This window comes from Vipera berus (genome assembly GCF_964194415.1).
Source record: "Vipera berus genome assembly, chromosome: 7".
In the NCBI taxonomy this organism is placed as follows: Eukaryota; Metazoa; Chordata; class Lepidosauria; order Squamata; family Viperidae; genus Vipera; species Vipera berus.
In genome coordinates this window covers 77,033,487-77,047,082 of record NC_138209.1, presented here as the reverse complement: position 1 = coordinate 77,047,082, position 13,596 = coordinate 77,033,487, and the positions used below count along the sequence as shown (strand labels likewise).

Here is a 13,596-nt window from a genome sequence, read left to right as displayed (position 1 = left end):
TAGGTCAATACTTCAGGGAGAAAGTTTCTCTGACAACAACCAGAGATGTTTAAAGAAAAAAGAAAGAAAAGGAAAAAAAAACATACCTCGGGCTCCCTCTGGAATATAACAACTCGACCGCCTTTGTCCCCCGTTGCTAATAATTCCCCTGTCTGGTTGAACTCAATAGTTGAAATAATATCAGCTACGGGGGAAAAAAATAATAAGAGCAAATTACATTGATGCAGCCGGTGTTGATCCGAAATGTTCCGCGCATTTGATAAGAGAATGATCAGATGCCCCCACAGAGCAGAAAATCATGCGACTGGCTCTTCTCTTCTTTTCTGGAGTAAAGACGAGGAGGGGGAGCGGTGGGCCCTTCTCCAAGGAGGAGGAACCACATCCCTGCAAAAGCAGGAGGACCGGTAGCTTGAAAACTCTGGCCCATCCAGCTCTCCCGAGGAGGTTGATGCCAGCCAGTTCAGTCCAAAGCCCAGCTGAGACCCTGCAGTGACCATGAGGGGACTCGACTATACAAGACAGAATAGAACAGAACAGAACAGAACAGAACAGAATAGAATAGAAATTGGAATATAGAATAGAAATAGAAATAGAAATAGAAATAGAAATAGAATAGAGAATAGAATAGAATAGAATAGAATAGAATAGAATAGAATAGAATAGAATAGAATAGAATAGAATAGAATAGAATAAATAGAATAGAATAATAAAATGAAGAATAGAATAAGAAATAGAAATAGAACAGAACAGAATAGAATAGAATAGAACAGTAGAAAGAATAGAACAAAAGAATAGAATAGAATAGAATAGAATAGAATAGAATAGAATAGAATAGAATAGAATAGAATAGAATAGAATAGAATAGAATAGAATAGAAATAATAGAAATAGAAATAGAAATAGAAATAGAAATAGAACAGAATAGAATAAAACAGAAGCTTCTTCGGCTTCGACTGGATGGTGGGGAATGGAGGGATTTATACTCCTTGCAGACAGCCGGTCATTTGCATCCTTCTGTTGAGTCGTGGAGGCCGCTTGGACATTTGGTATGTGTCCTCAGGGTCCGAGTGGCCTCAAGGACTCTCTAAAAGGATGCAAATGACCAGCTTTCTGCAAGGAGTATAAATCCTGCCGTTCCTCCACCATCCAGTCAGAAGCTGAGGAAGCTTCTGGGATGAGAAGTGAAACGTCTTCCAGGAAAAACACAGAGAGCCCAGTTTTTTCTTGGAAAAAAAAGCACCTTTGGGACCATCCCAGTCATTAATGAAAATACGGAAGACCCCAAACTAATCTTTTTGCCTGTCGCAAGATGCTTTTCCCCTACTGGATGAGAAAGCATTGATGGACACTTTTCCAACACAAAGTCCAACCAACTGTACAGACACTCAAGTTCATTAGAGCGTTCATTTCTGGGCTAGGAAGCATCAGCAGCGCACTGGGGAGGAATTATCTGCAGAAAAGCAACTAAGCTCAGCTAACGCCAGCAACCGGACCTTCAAAGATTTTTTTTTTAAATGCAGATTTTTTTTAATCCTGCTATTTAAAAGCAGAGATGAACCGACTAAACTCTGCAACTGCTTTTGTCCACATTTCTGTGCATCTCCAGGAAATGCAACAACTCTTTCATTTGCTCCTGTGATGAAATGAGCAGAAAGGCGAACAACAACAAAAAACCCACGGCTATTGCGCTTCAGATAACTGTCAGGCTTTTATCTTTTATCTGATTTGTTTCTCAGGCTCTCAAATTACTCAGGATGACACCCTTCATTTGCAGAAAAGACGTTTGGGGCTTATACTTAGAAACTGCCGTGGGCTCATCTGGGTCACTCGCCTCCTGCAAAGCAAATTTTCAAGAAACGGGAAGTCTTATAAATCGCCCTCAGTGGCACAGGTTGTGGTTATCAGCATACAAGGAGGGATATCAAAATGCAAATGGACTCTAGGATCTGAACGTTCTCGGCTTCAGTGTCTACCTGCTTGGAGAAAAATTACAGAATTACAGAGTTGGGAGGGACCCCAGAGGTCTTCTAGTCCAGCCCCCTGCTCAAGCAGGAAACCCTGAAACCATTTCGGACAAATGGCTGTCCAGTCTCTTCTTAAAAGCCTCTAGTGATGGAGCACCCACAACATCTGGTGGCAAGTTGTTCCGTTGATCAATGAAGGGACCTCAGAGGCCTTCTAGCCGAGGGGTCCCCAAACTATGGTCCGCAGTCTGCTACCGGGCCGTCCGGGCCCCAGGAATAGCTGGTGAGCCCCCCCTCACGGCAACACCTCCGCGTGTGCACTAGCAACCCCATTTGCGCATGCGTGCGGGCGCTAGAACCGCTGCCAGTGTCATCTGCGTGTCGGCAGCCAGCTTGCGCCGGTGCGCAGGCGCCAGCACGCACTGTGTTCACGCAGCCCATTTGTGGGTGCGCATGGGCGCCCGCACGTGCAGTGGATGAGCGCAGCCCGCTTGCACATGCGTGCACACGCTAGCCCTGCCGTCGTGTAGGCGCCCATTTGTGAACACGTGCGCCAGGTCGCGCACGCACCCATTTCCTTGTTGCACCCTTTCCTCCTGGGCTGCCAAGCAGGAAACCGTATTCCTTTCCAGACAAGTGGCTTTTTTAAATCTCTTTTTTAAAAAAGCTCCAGGGTTGGAGCACCCACAACTTCTGGAGGCCAGTCGTTCCACCGGTTAACCCTTCACGCCGTCAGGAAATTAGGTTGCTTCTCTCTTTGATAAGCCTCTGCCCGCTGCTCTTGCCTTCGCCCGTCAATCAACATGGATCAACACCAAATTAACAACACTGAACAAAAACATTTTAAGGTAACAACTGGCATTCCAAGCAACCAAGTTAATTCATCGGGGGCTTTTTTTTTTTTGCTTACAAACTATTACCGGTATCAGATGACACCTTTGAGAAGAAAAACAGGCAAAAAGAAAAATATTGGAAGAATACAGGTAGTCGTTGAACTTACGAGAGTTCCTTTAGTGACCATTCGAAGTTACAACGGCACGGAAAAAGGGGGCTTAGGACTGAGTTTCACACTTACGACTGTTGTACCATCTCCGGGATCATGGGATCAAAATTCAGGCGCTTGGCAACTGACGCACATTTATTACTGCAGTGATTCACTTAACAGCTGTGGCAAGGAAGGTCGTAAAATGAGGCAAAACTCACTTAAGTGTCTCACTTAGCAACATAAATGGCTCAGCTGCAGTCGTAAGTCGAGGACTAGCCGTAAACCCTGCTGTGAATCTCACGTATTTGAGCTACAAAAGGACAGGTAATGTCACTTATCTAAGCTTTGTGTTAAATTGGTAGGAAAAATACACGGCCGTAGATCAAGCCGTAGAGCCTTGGTGGAGCAGTGGGCTAATGCCTCCTTAAGTAACCCCAGCTGCCTGCAATTAGTGCAGGTTCGAGTCCCACCAGGCTCAAGGTTGACTCAGCCTTCCATCCTTCCCAGGTAGGTAAAATGAGGACCCAGATTGTTGGGGGCAATTAAGCTGACTTTGTAATAATGCCGCTTGGGGTGTGTTGTGAAAGCCCTAATAAGCAGGCACATACCTAGAATGAAGGCTATTGCTAAGCACATTGATTTGTGCTTAGATTGTAAGCCGCCCTGAGTCTTCGGAGAAGGGTGGGATATAAATGAGACAATCTGAGGACCCAGATTGTTGGGGGCAATTAAGCTGACTTTGTAATAATGCCGCTTGGGGTGTGTGTGTGAAAGCCCTAATAAGCAGGCATATACATAGAATGAAGGCTACTGCTAAGCTTGTAAGCCGCCCTGAGTCTTCGGAGAAGGGCGGGATATAAATGGAATTAAAATAAATAAATAAAATAAACGTTCCAATTTCCTGTGTGGTCCACAAAATAAGTACAAGGTAACTGTGCATTGTGTTACCACACTGGTTAAAAAGTAGTGTTTCATGCCACTACCACTAGTGCTACTATTATACCACTAGTAATAGTAGTAACTGTATTGTGACCAAATGTTTAAGCTGATGTTTGCCTTGCAAAATTTTCCCCCCGGTTTCCTGATTTTTGATAAAAACAAAGAAAAAAAAAACACCAAACTAGATTCCAATGAGAAGAATTATAATAGACATTAAGCCATTTTCATAATCATTTCTCCCCAACTGCTAACAAAATCAGAGGTAACCTCTCCCACACACTTGCCCGATGGAGCTAAAGAAAGAATCTTGTGAGAATTTTTGAAGAAGTGAAACCCAAGAGTTCTAAGCAGTTTCCATTTTTCCAAGCTAATACAGCCATTTTTGATACTGGAGTGCTTGAGAGGCGATTTGGGTTTTTTTTTTCTGGAGCCGTAAGAAACGTTTTATGTGGGAACACAGCCCAGGATAACATGGGCAGTTTCTCAGTGTATATTTCCACATTACATTTGAGGCTTTCTCTCTACACCAGGGTTTCTCAAATTTGAAATATGTTGGGACTTCGACTCCCAGCATTGCCCAGCAAGCATGGAGATACGGCTGCACGGCCAGCTGGGGAATTCTGGGAATTGAAGTCCATCATTATAAAGTGGCGACAGTTGATAAACATCGCTCTAGGCCAGGGGTAGGTAACCTCGGCTCTTTTATGACTCATGGACTTCAACTCCCAGAATTCCTGAGTCAGCCATGCTGAGGGGAAAGGAAGAGGTTTCCAAGCTGAGCCATGCTGACTCAGGAATTCTGGGAGTTGAAGTCCATGAGTCATAAAAGAGCCGAGGTTGCCTACCCCTGCTCTAAGCACTCTAAAAAGCCTGGGATCTGATGAAATTCAGCCCCACTTAATGACCACCCTCATTAAGTCTGGGGGACTAGATCAGCAGCGCATAGAAAGGTCTCCTTCGGACAAACTTGACATTTGGTGCAAATAACTGTGCTATCATTGGAAAATATTTTAAAAGGCAGAAGGGCAGAAATAGGTACCGACGGAATTTTGTTTTTAAAAAAAGGAACTAAGTGAGGGGCATTTGTAGAAACGGAATGGGACAACTGGACACGGTCAACTCGCCACGGCCAACTCATCACAGCCAACTTGCTCCGACACAACTTGCCACGGCACAATGCAACAACTCAGTTTAATTGTTTAAAATCACTAAAACATGATTTTAATTTCTCTCACCCACCTTTCCTTTTGCCCCTCCTTTGGCATCCCTTCTTTAAATGATCCTACTCCGCCATTCCTTCCATATTAGTGTAACTCTGGTCCCGCAGCGCATTGTCCCGTGGTGAGTTGGCCGTGGCGATTCAGCAAGGGCAAGTGGGCTGTGATGAGTTGGCCATGGCGATTCGGCAACATCAAGGGGGCTGTGATGAGTTGGCCGTGGAGATTCGGCAACGTCAAGGGGGCTGTGATGAGTTGGCCGTGGCGATTCGGCAACGTCAAGGGGGCTGTGATGAGTTGGTCGTGGCGATTCGGCAACGGCAAGGGGGCTGTGATGAGTTGGCCGTGGTGATTCGGCAACGGCAAGGGGGCTGTGATGAGTTGGCCGTGATGATTCGCCAATGGCAAGGGGGCTGTGATGAGTTGGCCGTGGCGATTCGCCAACGGCAAGGGGGCTGTGATGAGTTGGCCGTAGCGATTCGGCAACGGCAAGTGGGCTGTGATGAGTTGGCCGTGGTGATTCGGCAACGGCAAGGGGGCTGTGATGAGTTGGCCGTGGTGATTCGCCAATGGCAAGGGGGCTGTTATGAGTTGGCCGTGGCGATTCGCCAACGGCAAGGGGGCTGTGATGAGTTGGCCGTGGAGATTCGGCAACGGCAAGGGGGCTGTGATGAGTTGGCTGTGGCGAGATCTCCTAGACTCTGTAGAAATGTGTGTGCGGTCTAACTCAAATGCCCATTTCTGCTTTCCCCATCTTGGTTCCTCAACCAGGGAAGGCTGGGACTGTGTGACCCCTGGCAAGCCCACAAGAGAACGGATGTGTGTATGTGTGTGTGTGCGCCCTAGAACAGGCTCCCCTGGACCTTCCTCAAGTCCCTCCGCCCAGCGGCTGGACTCCTTCCCACTCACCTCCAGAAGTGCTCTCTTCCGCAGGGGGTGGAGACTCATTGGCATGGCAGTGGAAGGACGCGTGCATGGCTGCCACCGCCCATGCTATGCCACTCCTGTGGAGAAAGAGAGGACCTCAATTTCCAGGGCTCCAAATCAGGACCTTTCACGGTGCAGGCACGTCAAATGGGGCAACCTCCCTCCAACCAAGGAAATGATGTTCTCCCCTCTCTGGTGGGAAGGATGTAGAACAGCTACTACTCCTACAAGGCTCCAGGTACCGGGACCGGATGGCCACGTCTCTGTATCCAGTGCGCAGGGTTGGAGGAAGGGAGGAAAAGAGGGGAGGACCATTCCCTGCCCATGGTCTGTTTCGTAACTCTTCCGAGTGCCAGGGATCAAGTCTCTAAATGGCTCTCCATTGCAGAACTGACCTGTTTTGCTCAGTGGAAGTAGGCAACAGACCGAACCCTGACCCTGACCCCAAACCCTAAAACTGACCCTGACCCTAACCACAACCTTAACCCCAACCTTAACCCCAACCCTAATCCCAATCCCAATCCTAACCCCAACCCTAACCCCAATCCCAATCCTAACCCCAACCCTAACCCCAATCCCAACCTTAACTCTAACCCAATCCTAACCTTAACCCTAACCCCAATCCCAATCCCAAACACAACCACCTTAACCCCAATCCTAACCCCAATCCCAACCACAACCCTAACCACAACCACAACCTTAACTCTAACCCCAATCCTAACCCCAATCCCAATCCCAACCACAACAACTTTAACCCTAACCCTAACCCCAATCCTAACACCAATCCCAATCCCAACCACAACTTTAACCCTAACCCCAATCCTAACCCCAATCCCAATTCCAATCCCAACCACAACCTTAACCCTAACCCCAATCCTAACCCCAATCCCAATCCCAATCCCAATCCCAACCACAACCACAACCTTAACCCTAACCCTAACCCCAATCCCAACCACAACCTTAACCCTAACCCTAACCCCAATCCCAATCCTAAACCCAATCCCAACCTTAACCCTAACCCCAATGCTAACCCCAATCCCAATCCCAATCCTAACCCCAACCCTAACCTTAACCCTAACCCAAATCCCAACCACAACCTTAACCCTAACCCCAATCCCAATCCCAACCACAACCACAACCACAACCCTAACCCTAACCAGGCGCCCTTGGGTCTCTGGAAAAGGCTGATGTTTGGCCGTCTTCCTCCTTCCTGACTCTACCAGCATCCATGGCTGGGCTGGGCTGGGATCTTCATGCTTTCCAGGGACACGATCTAGGAGACGAAAATGGCTCTCTTCTCCTCTAGCTTCACCTTTCTCGTCCCTTTCTACATTCACATCCGGACACCTCAAGTATCTCGAGTCTGTAGCTTCGACAAGTTGCTAGTCAAGAGTGACCCTGCAGTCACTGCACAACACAACTCTCGAAATCTTGCCTGTTTCTTCCGTTGGTCACCTTCCCCCAACAAAAACACGCCCACACCCCTTTTAAAGAGAGCCGGCCGCGCCTTGCCTTGGGCGATGCCTTTGCTGCAATAAGCGCCCGACAGAGAACACTCAACATACCAACGTACGAAATAGACACGGATGACGGAACTAAAACAGCTGCGGCATAGCTTCCTGTAGCCAAGAACTGAGGAAAGGAAAGAACATTATCCAAGGCCTGTTTCAAAGGCTTCCAAAGAGGAGGCCGAGTTCCCCCCAGACGCCTCTTTGGCTATGACGCTTGAACGGTGGTCAGAGTGCTTGGTTGACACTACTCGCTCGTAGTGTATCTTAAAGCCAGCGGTGGGATCCAGCCGGTTTGCACCGCCGCTTCGGCGGAACCGGTAGCTAATTTTTTTGTTGCCCAGGCCCAGAATGGACTTCCGGAAGCAGCATCCACGCACAGAACCGGTTGTTCGCCTGTTTGAATCCCACCACCGCTTAAAAGCTATTGCTTCTCCCACGAAGAAACACCTGGAGAAGGACTACGATGGTCTTCCAGTGGTTGGGAAATTACCGCCCCCACCAACGCACTAACTGAATAGAGTTCAAACGCCTAGGTCCGTGGGGGCGAACCTATGGCACGGATGCCAAAGGTGGCACGCAGAGCCCTCTCTGTGGGCATGCGTGCCGTCGTCCCAGTCCTAGGCCTTCAGCTGGGTTTTATAAAACCTTTTCGCTTTAGGCCTCCGCCGCCGTGTGCAAAAAAAAATAAAAAGGTTCAATCAATCAACTTCTCGGGGGGGGGAAAGAAGATCTCGCAAAGTTGGAATTAATTGATAGAACTTTTTAGTCCCACCCAGTCTGCCGTTACCACTGCAGCAATGCCCACCCAATGGGCCACGCCCACCCAATGGGCCACACCCACCCAAAGGGGCATGCCCACCCGGCACCCGATGATACATAAGTGGGTTTTGGGTTGCAGTTTGGGCACTCGGACTCTAAAAGGCTCGCCATCACTGGCCAAAGAGTTTTCAGCTAAACTGTCTCAAAAAAATAACTATGGAGATTCTCAGCCATCCGGGTCATGTCTGTCCCCAAGGTGCTTTCTTTCCAAAGGCAACTGGAGATTGTTTTTCCTTGAAGACGTTTTGCTTCTCCTCCACGAAGCTTCTTTACTTCTGACTGTGTGGTGGAGGACGGTGTTGTGATTCAGTGTCATCCTGTGCTCCCAGCAGCTGAGTCTGAGGAATCTGAGGAGGAGGAGGGGTTTGGAGAGCCTTTGGTGTCGAAGGGAGGCTCTGATGCACTGCAGGACTCTCAGCCTGGCCCCTACAGTCGTGTTCCTCATGAGGCTCAGCTGTGTGAGGAAGAGGTGTCGGACTCAGAGTTGTCACAGCTGAATCTGTTAAGAGACGCTAGAAGCAGAAGGCAATCCAGCAGAGCAGAGCAGAGAAAATCAATGAGGCAACTCAGTGAGAGGAGGAGAAGGCAGTGAGAAGCCACGCCTTGGGACAGATAATAAAAGGGGAAAGTGTGGGCGGGGCTGGTTGCTGAAGGCAACCGTTCGGAGACATTCTTTGTTTGTTTGTTTGTTTATATTCATTTTTATTTTTCCATTTCTTCCACAAACAAATCAACAAATATATCGCAATACATAGATACATACATGTAAGTTTGGGTGCTGCTCGTCCATTTCCCCTTTCGCTGTATCCAGACTCCTTCTCTCCTCTTCTCTACTTTCTTTCTCCCTTTCTCCTTTCTTTTCTACTTCCCTCTTCTATCTCTCCTCTCCTCTTTCCCTCACCACTCCCCTCCCGTTTCTCCCCACTTCTCCTCTTTTCCTCTAACTTACCTACTTCTTTCCCCCTCCTCTATTCTCTTCCCTCTCTCCTCTCCTTTCTTCCCTCCCATTCCTCTTCCGATGCAATTCAGGGGTAATGTCCGAGCAGCTCTTCTCCTTAGATTTTCAATATCTATATTAGGTATGATAACATTAATTTTCTATTACGTCAATATTTCTATAAATCTGACCTTCTCGGTATATACTTCTATAATTTTTTATACTACCTCCGGTCATGCAATACTGTGTCGCCTGGGTCTCCCTCCTTATCTCCTCATTTTTCTTCCATCTAAGTTAGTGTTAGCCGTCTTTTAAGTATATTCTCTTTGTCACCCACTCGTAAAATTTTCCCCAAATTTCATAATACTCTGACTCTGCCTTATCTTTAATTATCATTCTTAATCTATTCATTTCCGCACATTCCATTGGAGGAGCTCTGGAGGAGCTTTCAGTGCCTTCCAGTTTTGTGCAAACACGATCCTAGCTGCAGTGGTTATATGAATAATCAAATATGTGTTCTCTTTACTATATTTCTCTGGTAAAATAATTTCTTGTCTTAGTTCTATACGTTGTTGTATCATCTTTTCTATCCATGATCTGATTATGTTCCAATAGGTTTTAGCTTCTGCCCACGTCCACCACATATGATAGAAAGAGCCTGGTATTTGATGGCATTTCCAACATTTCACAGATCTGTCCTTAAACATTTTAGCTAGTCTTTCTGGAGACATATGCCATCTGTAGAACATCTTGTACATATTTTCTTTATACGCTGTCGCCATTGTCAGTTTGTAGTTTCTTTCCCATAATTGCTGCCATCTATCTAATTCAATCGTATATCCAAAATTTCTTGACCATTTTATCATTGACTCAACTTGCTCCTCCTCTAATTCCCTATATAATAAGTAGCTATACATTTTTTTTAATCCATTTTTCTTCAGTTCCCGTAAGTATTTCATTTAACTCTGTTCTCCCCAAATTAAAGCCATCTCGTTCGGAGACATTCTAAGGCAGGGCTCTTCAAACTTGGCCCTTTATGACTTCTGGACTTCAACTCCCAGAATTCCTCAGCCAGGCATGCTGGCTGAGGAATTATGGAAGTTGAAGTCCACAAGTCATAAAAGGGCCAAGTTTGAAGACCCCTGTTCTAAGGGAATCCTGGTCTGTTCTTGATACTTCTGTTTAACTCTTGTTTGTTGACTCATGTTTGATATTTTGTTTCATTTATGGAAGGAAATATTCTGTTGCTTTTTTGTGTGAACTGTAAATAAATTTGGGTTGGGTTTTTTTCCAGCCTATTGACTGTAAAAAGGAAAAAGGGTTGTTCCTGACACACAAACAGGGCCGGTCGTAGGCTGGAACAGAACAGATGGAAGGATTGATATCCCTTGCAGTCACCTGGTTATTAGCGCTCTGCCTGAGACTCCTTGGGGCCACTTGGAGGTTTATCTGAATCCTACAATACATTACGACGGACGCGGTGGCTCAGTGGGTTAGGATGCTGAGCTTGTCGATCAGAAGGTTGGCAGTTTGGCGGGTCGAATCCCGAGTGCCGCGTAACAGAGTGAGCGCCTGTTACTCGTCCCAGCTTCTGCCAACCTAGCAGTTCGAAAGCACGTAAAAATGCAAGTAGAAAAATAGGGACCGCTACGGTGGGAAGGTAACAGCGTTCCATGCGCCTTTGGCGTCTAGTCATGCCGGCCACATGACCACGGAAGACGTCCTCAGACAAGCGCTGGCTCTTCGGCTTTGAAACGGAGATGAGCACCGGCCCCTAGAGTCGGAAACGACTAGCACGCATGTGCGGGGGAACCTTTACCTTTACCTTATAATACATTACACCTACAGCCCTGTCTCAATTGAGGGGGAGGGACAATCCTTTCCGCAGTTCCAAGAAGTTTCCACACCCACTTGCCCTATTCAGGGCACAGATAAACCTCCAAGTGGCCACAACGACGCTCAGGACAAGTGCTAATGACCAGCTGTCTGCAAGGAGTATAAATCCTTCCATTCTCCACCATTCAGTCAGAACGGAAGAATCTTCCTGGAAGAGAAGCGAAACGTCTTCAAGGAAAAACAAAGTCCAGTTGCCTTTTGAAAAAAGCGCCTGTGCGTTTATCTCAAAAATATGGACAAATGCATTTCTGATGGTTCCCATCACGAGTGTCACGTTTCTTGCCGCGAGAAAATGAGCAAGGATTTATGATCTTGGCAGTAATAATTCAGAAATCAAACTGTTGAACGTTTTCCCACAAAGATTGAAAGAGCTGAGATTCTGGGAGGGTTACGATTTTTATTTATTCAACCCCGGAGATTCGTCAGGGTTTTAAATCATCTGCTTATAACGCCATTAATCAGAACATTAGAAACATTAACCTCTACCAATCACGTTACGATAATTAAAGGAATCTATGCCAAATGCATGACCCACTTTTAAGGACTATCCTCTGAAACCTTAAAAGGAGTATGAAGTAGATTTGACATTCCAACGAATGGAATAATCTGAAAAAATTATCAAAATATTAAACAATGTCCACAAGTTTTGGTACAGATGAGTCATTACCAATAAAAAAACAGAATACCATTGGCACGTAGCAATAATATTTGTCCTCTTCCAGCCACTGTGATGTTCAAAATATCCTTAATTATCAATAATTCCAACATTGTTAAACAATCCTAGGCTGCATTAACAGAGGGATAGACTCAAGATCACGTGAAGTGTTAATACCACTTTACAAGGCCTTGGGAAGGCCATACTTGGAATACGGCATCCAGTTTTGTAAAGAAGATGTTGAGACTCTAGAAAGAGTACAGAGAAGAGCAACAAAGATGATCAGGGGACTGGAGGCTAAAACATATAAAGAACGGTTGCTGGAATTGGGAATGTCTAGTCTAATGAAGAGAAGGACGAGGGGGGACATGATAGCAGTCTTCCAGTATCTCAGGTGCTGCCCCAAAGAAGAGGGAGTCAAGCTCTTCTCCAAAGCACCTGAAGGCAGGACAAGAAGCAACGGATGGAAACTAATCAAGGAGAGAAGCAACCTAGAACTAAGGAGAAATTTCCTGACATTTGGAACAATTAACCAGTGGAACAGCTTGCCACCAGAAGTTGTGGGTACTCCAACACTGGAAGTTTACAAGAAGAGATTGGACAGCCATTTGTCTGAGACTGAGTGGAATTTTCCTCCAATGGGATTTTCCCATGTATTTTACCAGGAAACATAGATAAGGCAGGCTAGAAAAGTCAGTGTCCTCCTAACCATATCCAAGCACTCCGAATTTGTTGGCAATGTCCATTTTGCTCTCCGAGTTCATGGTGACCTAACCCTAACCCTAAGTGGGATTTTCCGCCAATGGGATTTTCTTAACAACCACTTAAAGACCACGATGAGTCACTTCACCGTTCATTTCACACACAGGCTCATGTCTCAGACACCTGGCATGTCTCTTCACAGTTCGTTTAGTGACTGTTCAAAGTTATAACGGCACTGGAAAAAATGGGACGTAGGACCGTTGCAACCTTGGCAGCATCCCCCCCCCAGGGTCACGTGATCAAAATTTAGATGTTTGGTAACTGATTCATACTTATGACCGATGCTGTGTCCCGGGGTCATGTGATCCCCTTTTGCGAGCTTCCAATGGGGAAGCCAGATTCACTGAACAATCGGGTTACTAACTGATCAACTGCAGTGATTCCCTTAACCCAGGGGTCTGCAACCTTGACAACTTTAAGACTTGGCGGACTGGAGTCTCACTTAAAAAATGTCTCACTTAACAACAGAAACTTTGGGCTCAGTTGAGGTTGTGAGTCAAGGACTACTCGCACACTCAAAAGGGACCCAATGAGCACATCTCATTTTCTTACAAGCTCTTGCAGCCGTCCTGCTGTGAAACACAATCGCACACATGATCTCACTTTTGCCCAGTGACAAAGGCAGGACTAACTGCAAAGCTCAGCAAGACATTCCCAAGAGAGTTGCCATTGTGCTGAACTTAGCTTTACACCCAGGGGCCATTTTTCCGGAGCATCAGTCCGTTTCAACTCATCCTTTCCTTTCCTTTCCCTTCTCCTTCCTTCCTTCCTTCCTTCCTTCCTTCCTTCCTTCCTTCCTTCCTTCCTTCCTTCCCTCCTTCCGCTGGTGTTGTTGTGGTTAATTGCAATCCACATATCAGGAACTGCTGACTGCAGTGACACAACCCAGTCCCCCTCCCCATTTTTTTAAAAAAAATAAATAAATTCTATGCTAATTCTAGTATGGAAAACACAGGCGAGATTTTAATCCTGCTTCCCACGTATT

General features: G+C 46.4%; 1 protein-coding gene across 3 annotated transcripts in view; it reads right to left on the bottom strand.

Moving 5' to 3' along the window:
* PPP2R2C (protein phosphatase 2 regulatory subunit Bgamma) overlaps positions 1-13,596 on the bottom strand; it is a 29,727-nt gene that overhangs the window by 12,966 nt on the left and 3,165 nt on the right. The window contains exons 2-3 of one of the 3 annotated variants that reach the window (XM_081332529.1): positions 6,014-6,108; positions 87-184 (exon numbers count right to left, since the gene is read on the bottom strand). In XM_081332529.1, the coding sequence (XP_081188655.1) occupies positions 87-184; positions 6,014-6,080 (165 nt within the window). In that variant the 5' untranslated portion in view covers positions 6,081-6,108. The remainder of the gene's footprint in view (positions 1-86; positions 185-6,013; positions 6,109-13,596) is intronic. The other 2 variants (XM_081332530.1, XM_081332528.1) reach the window with 2 other exon arrangements.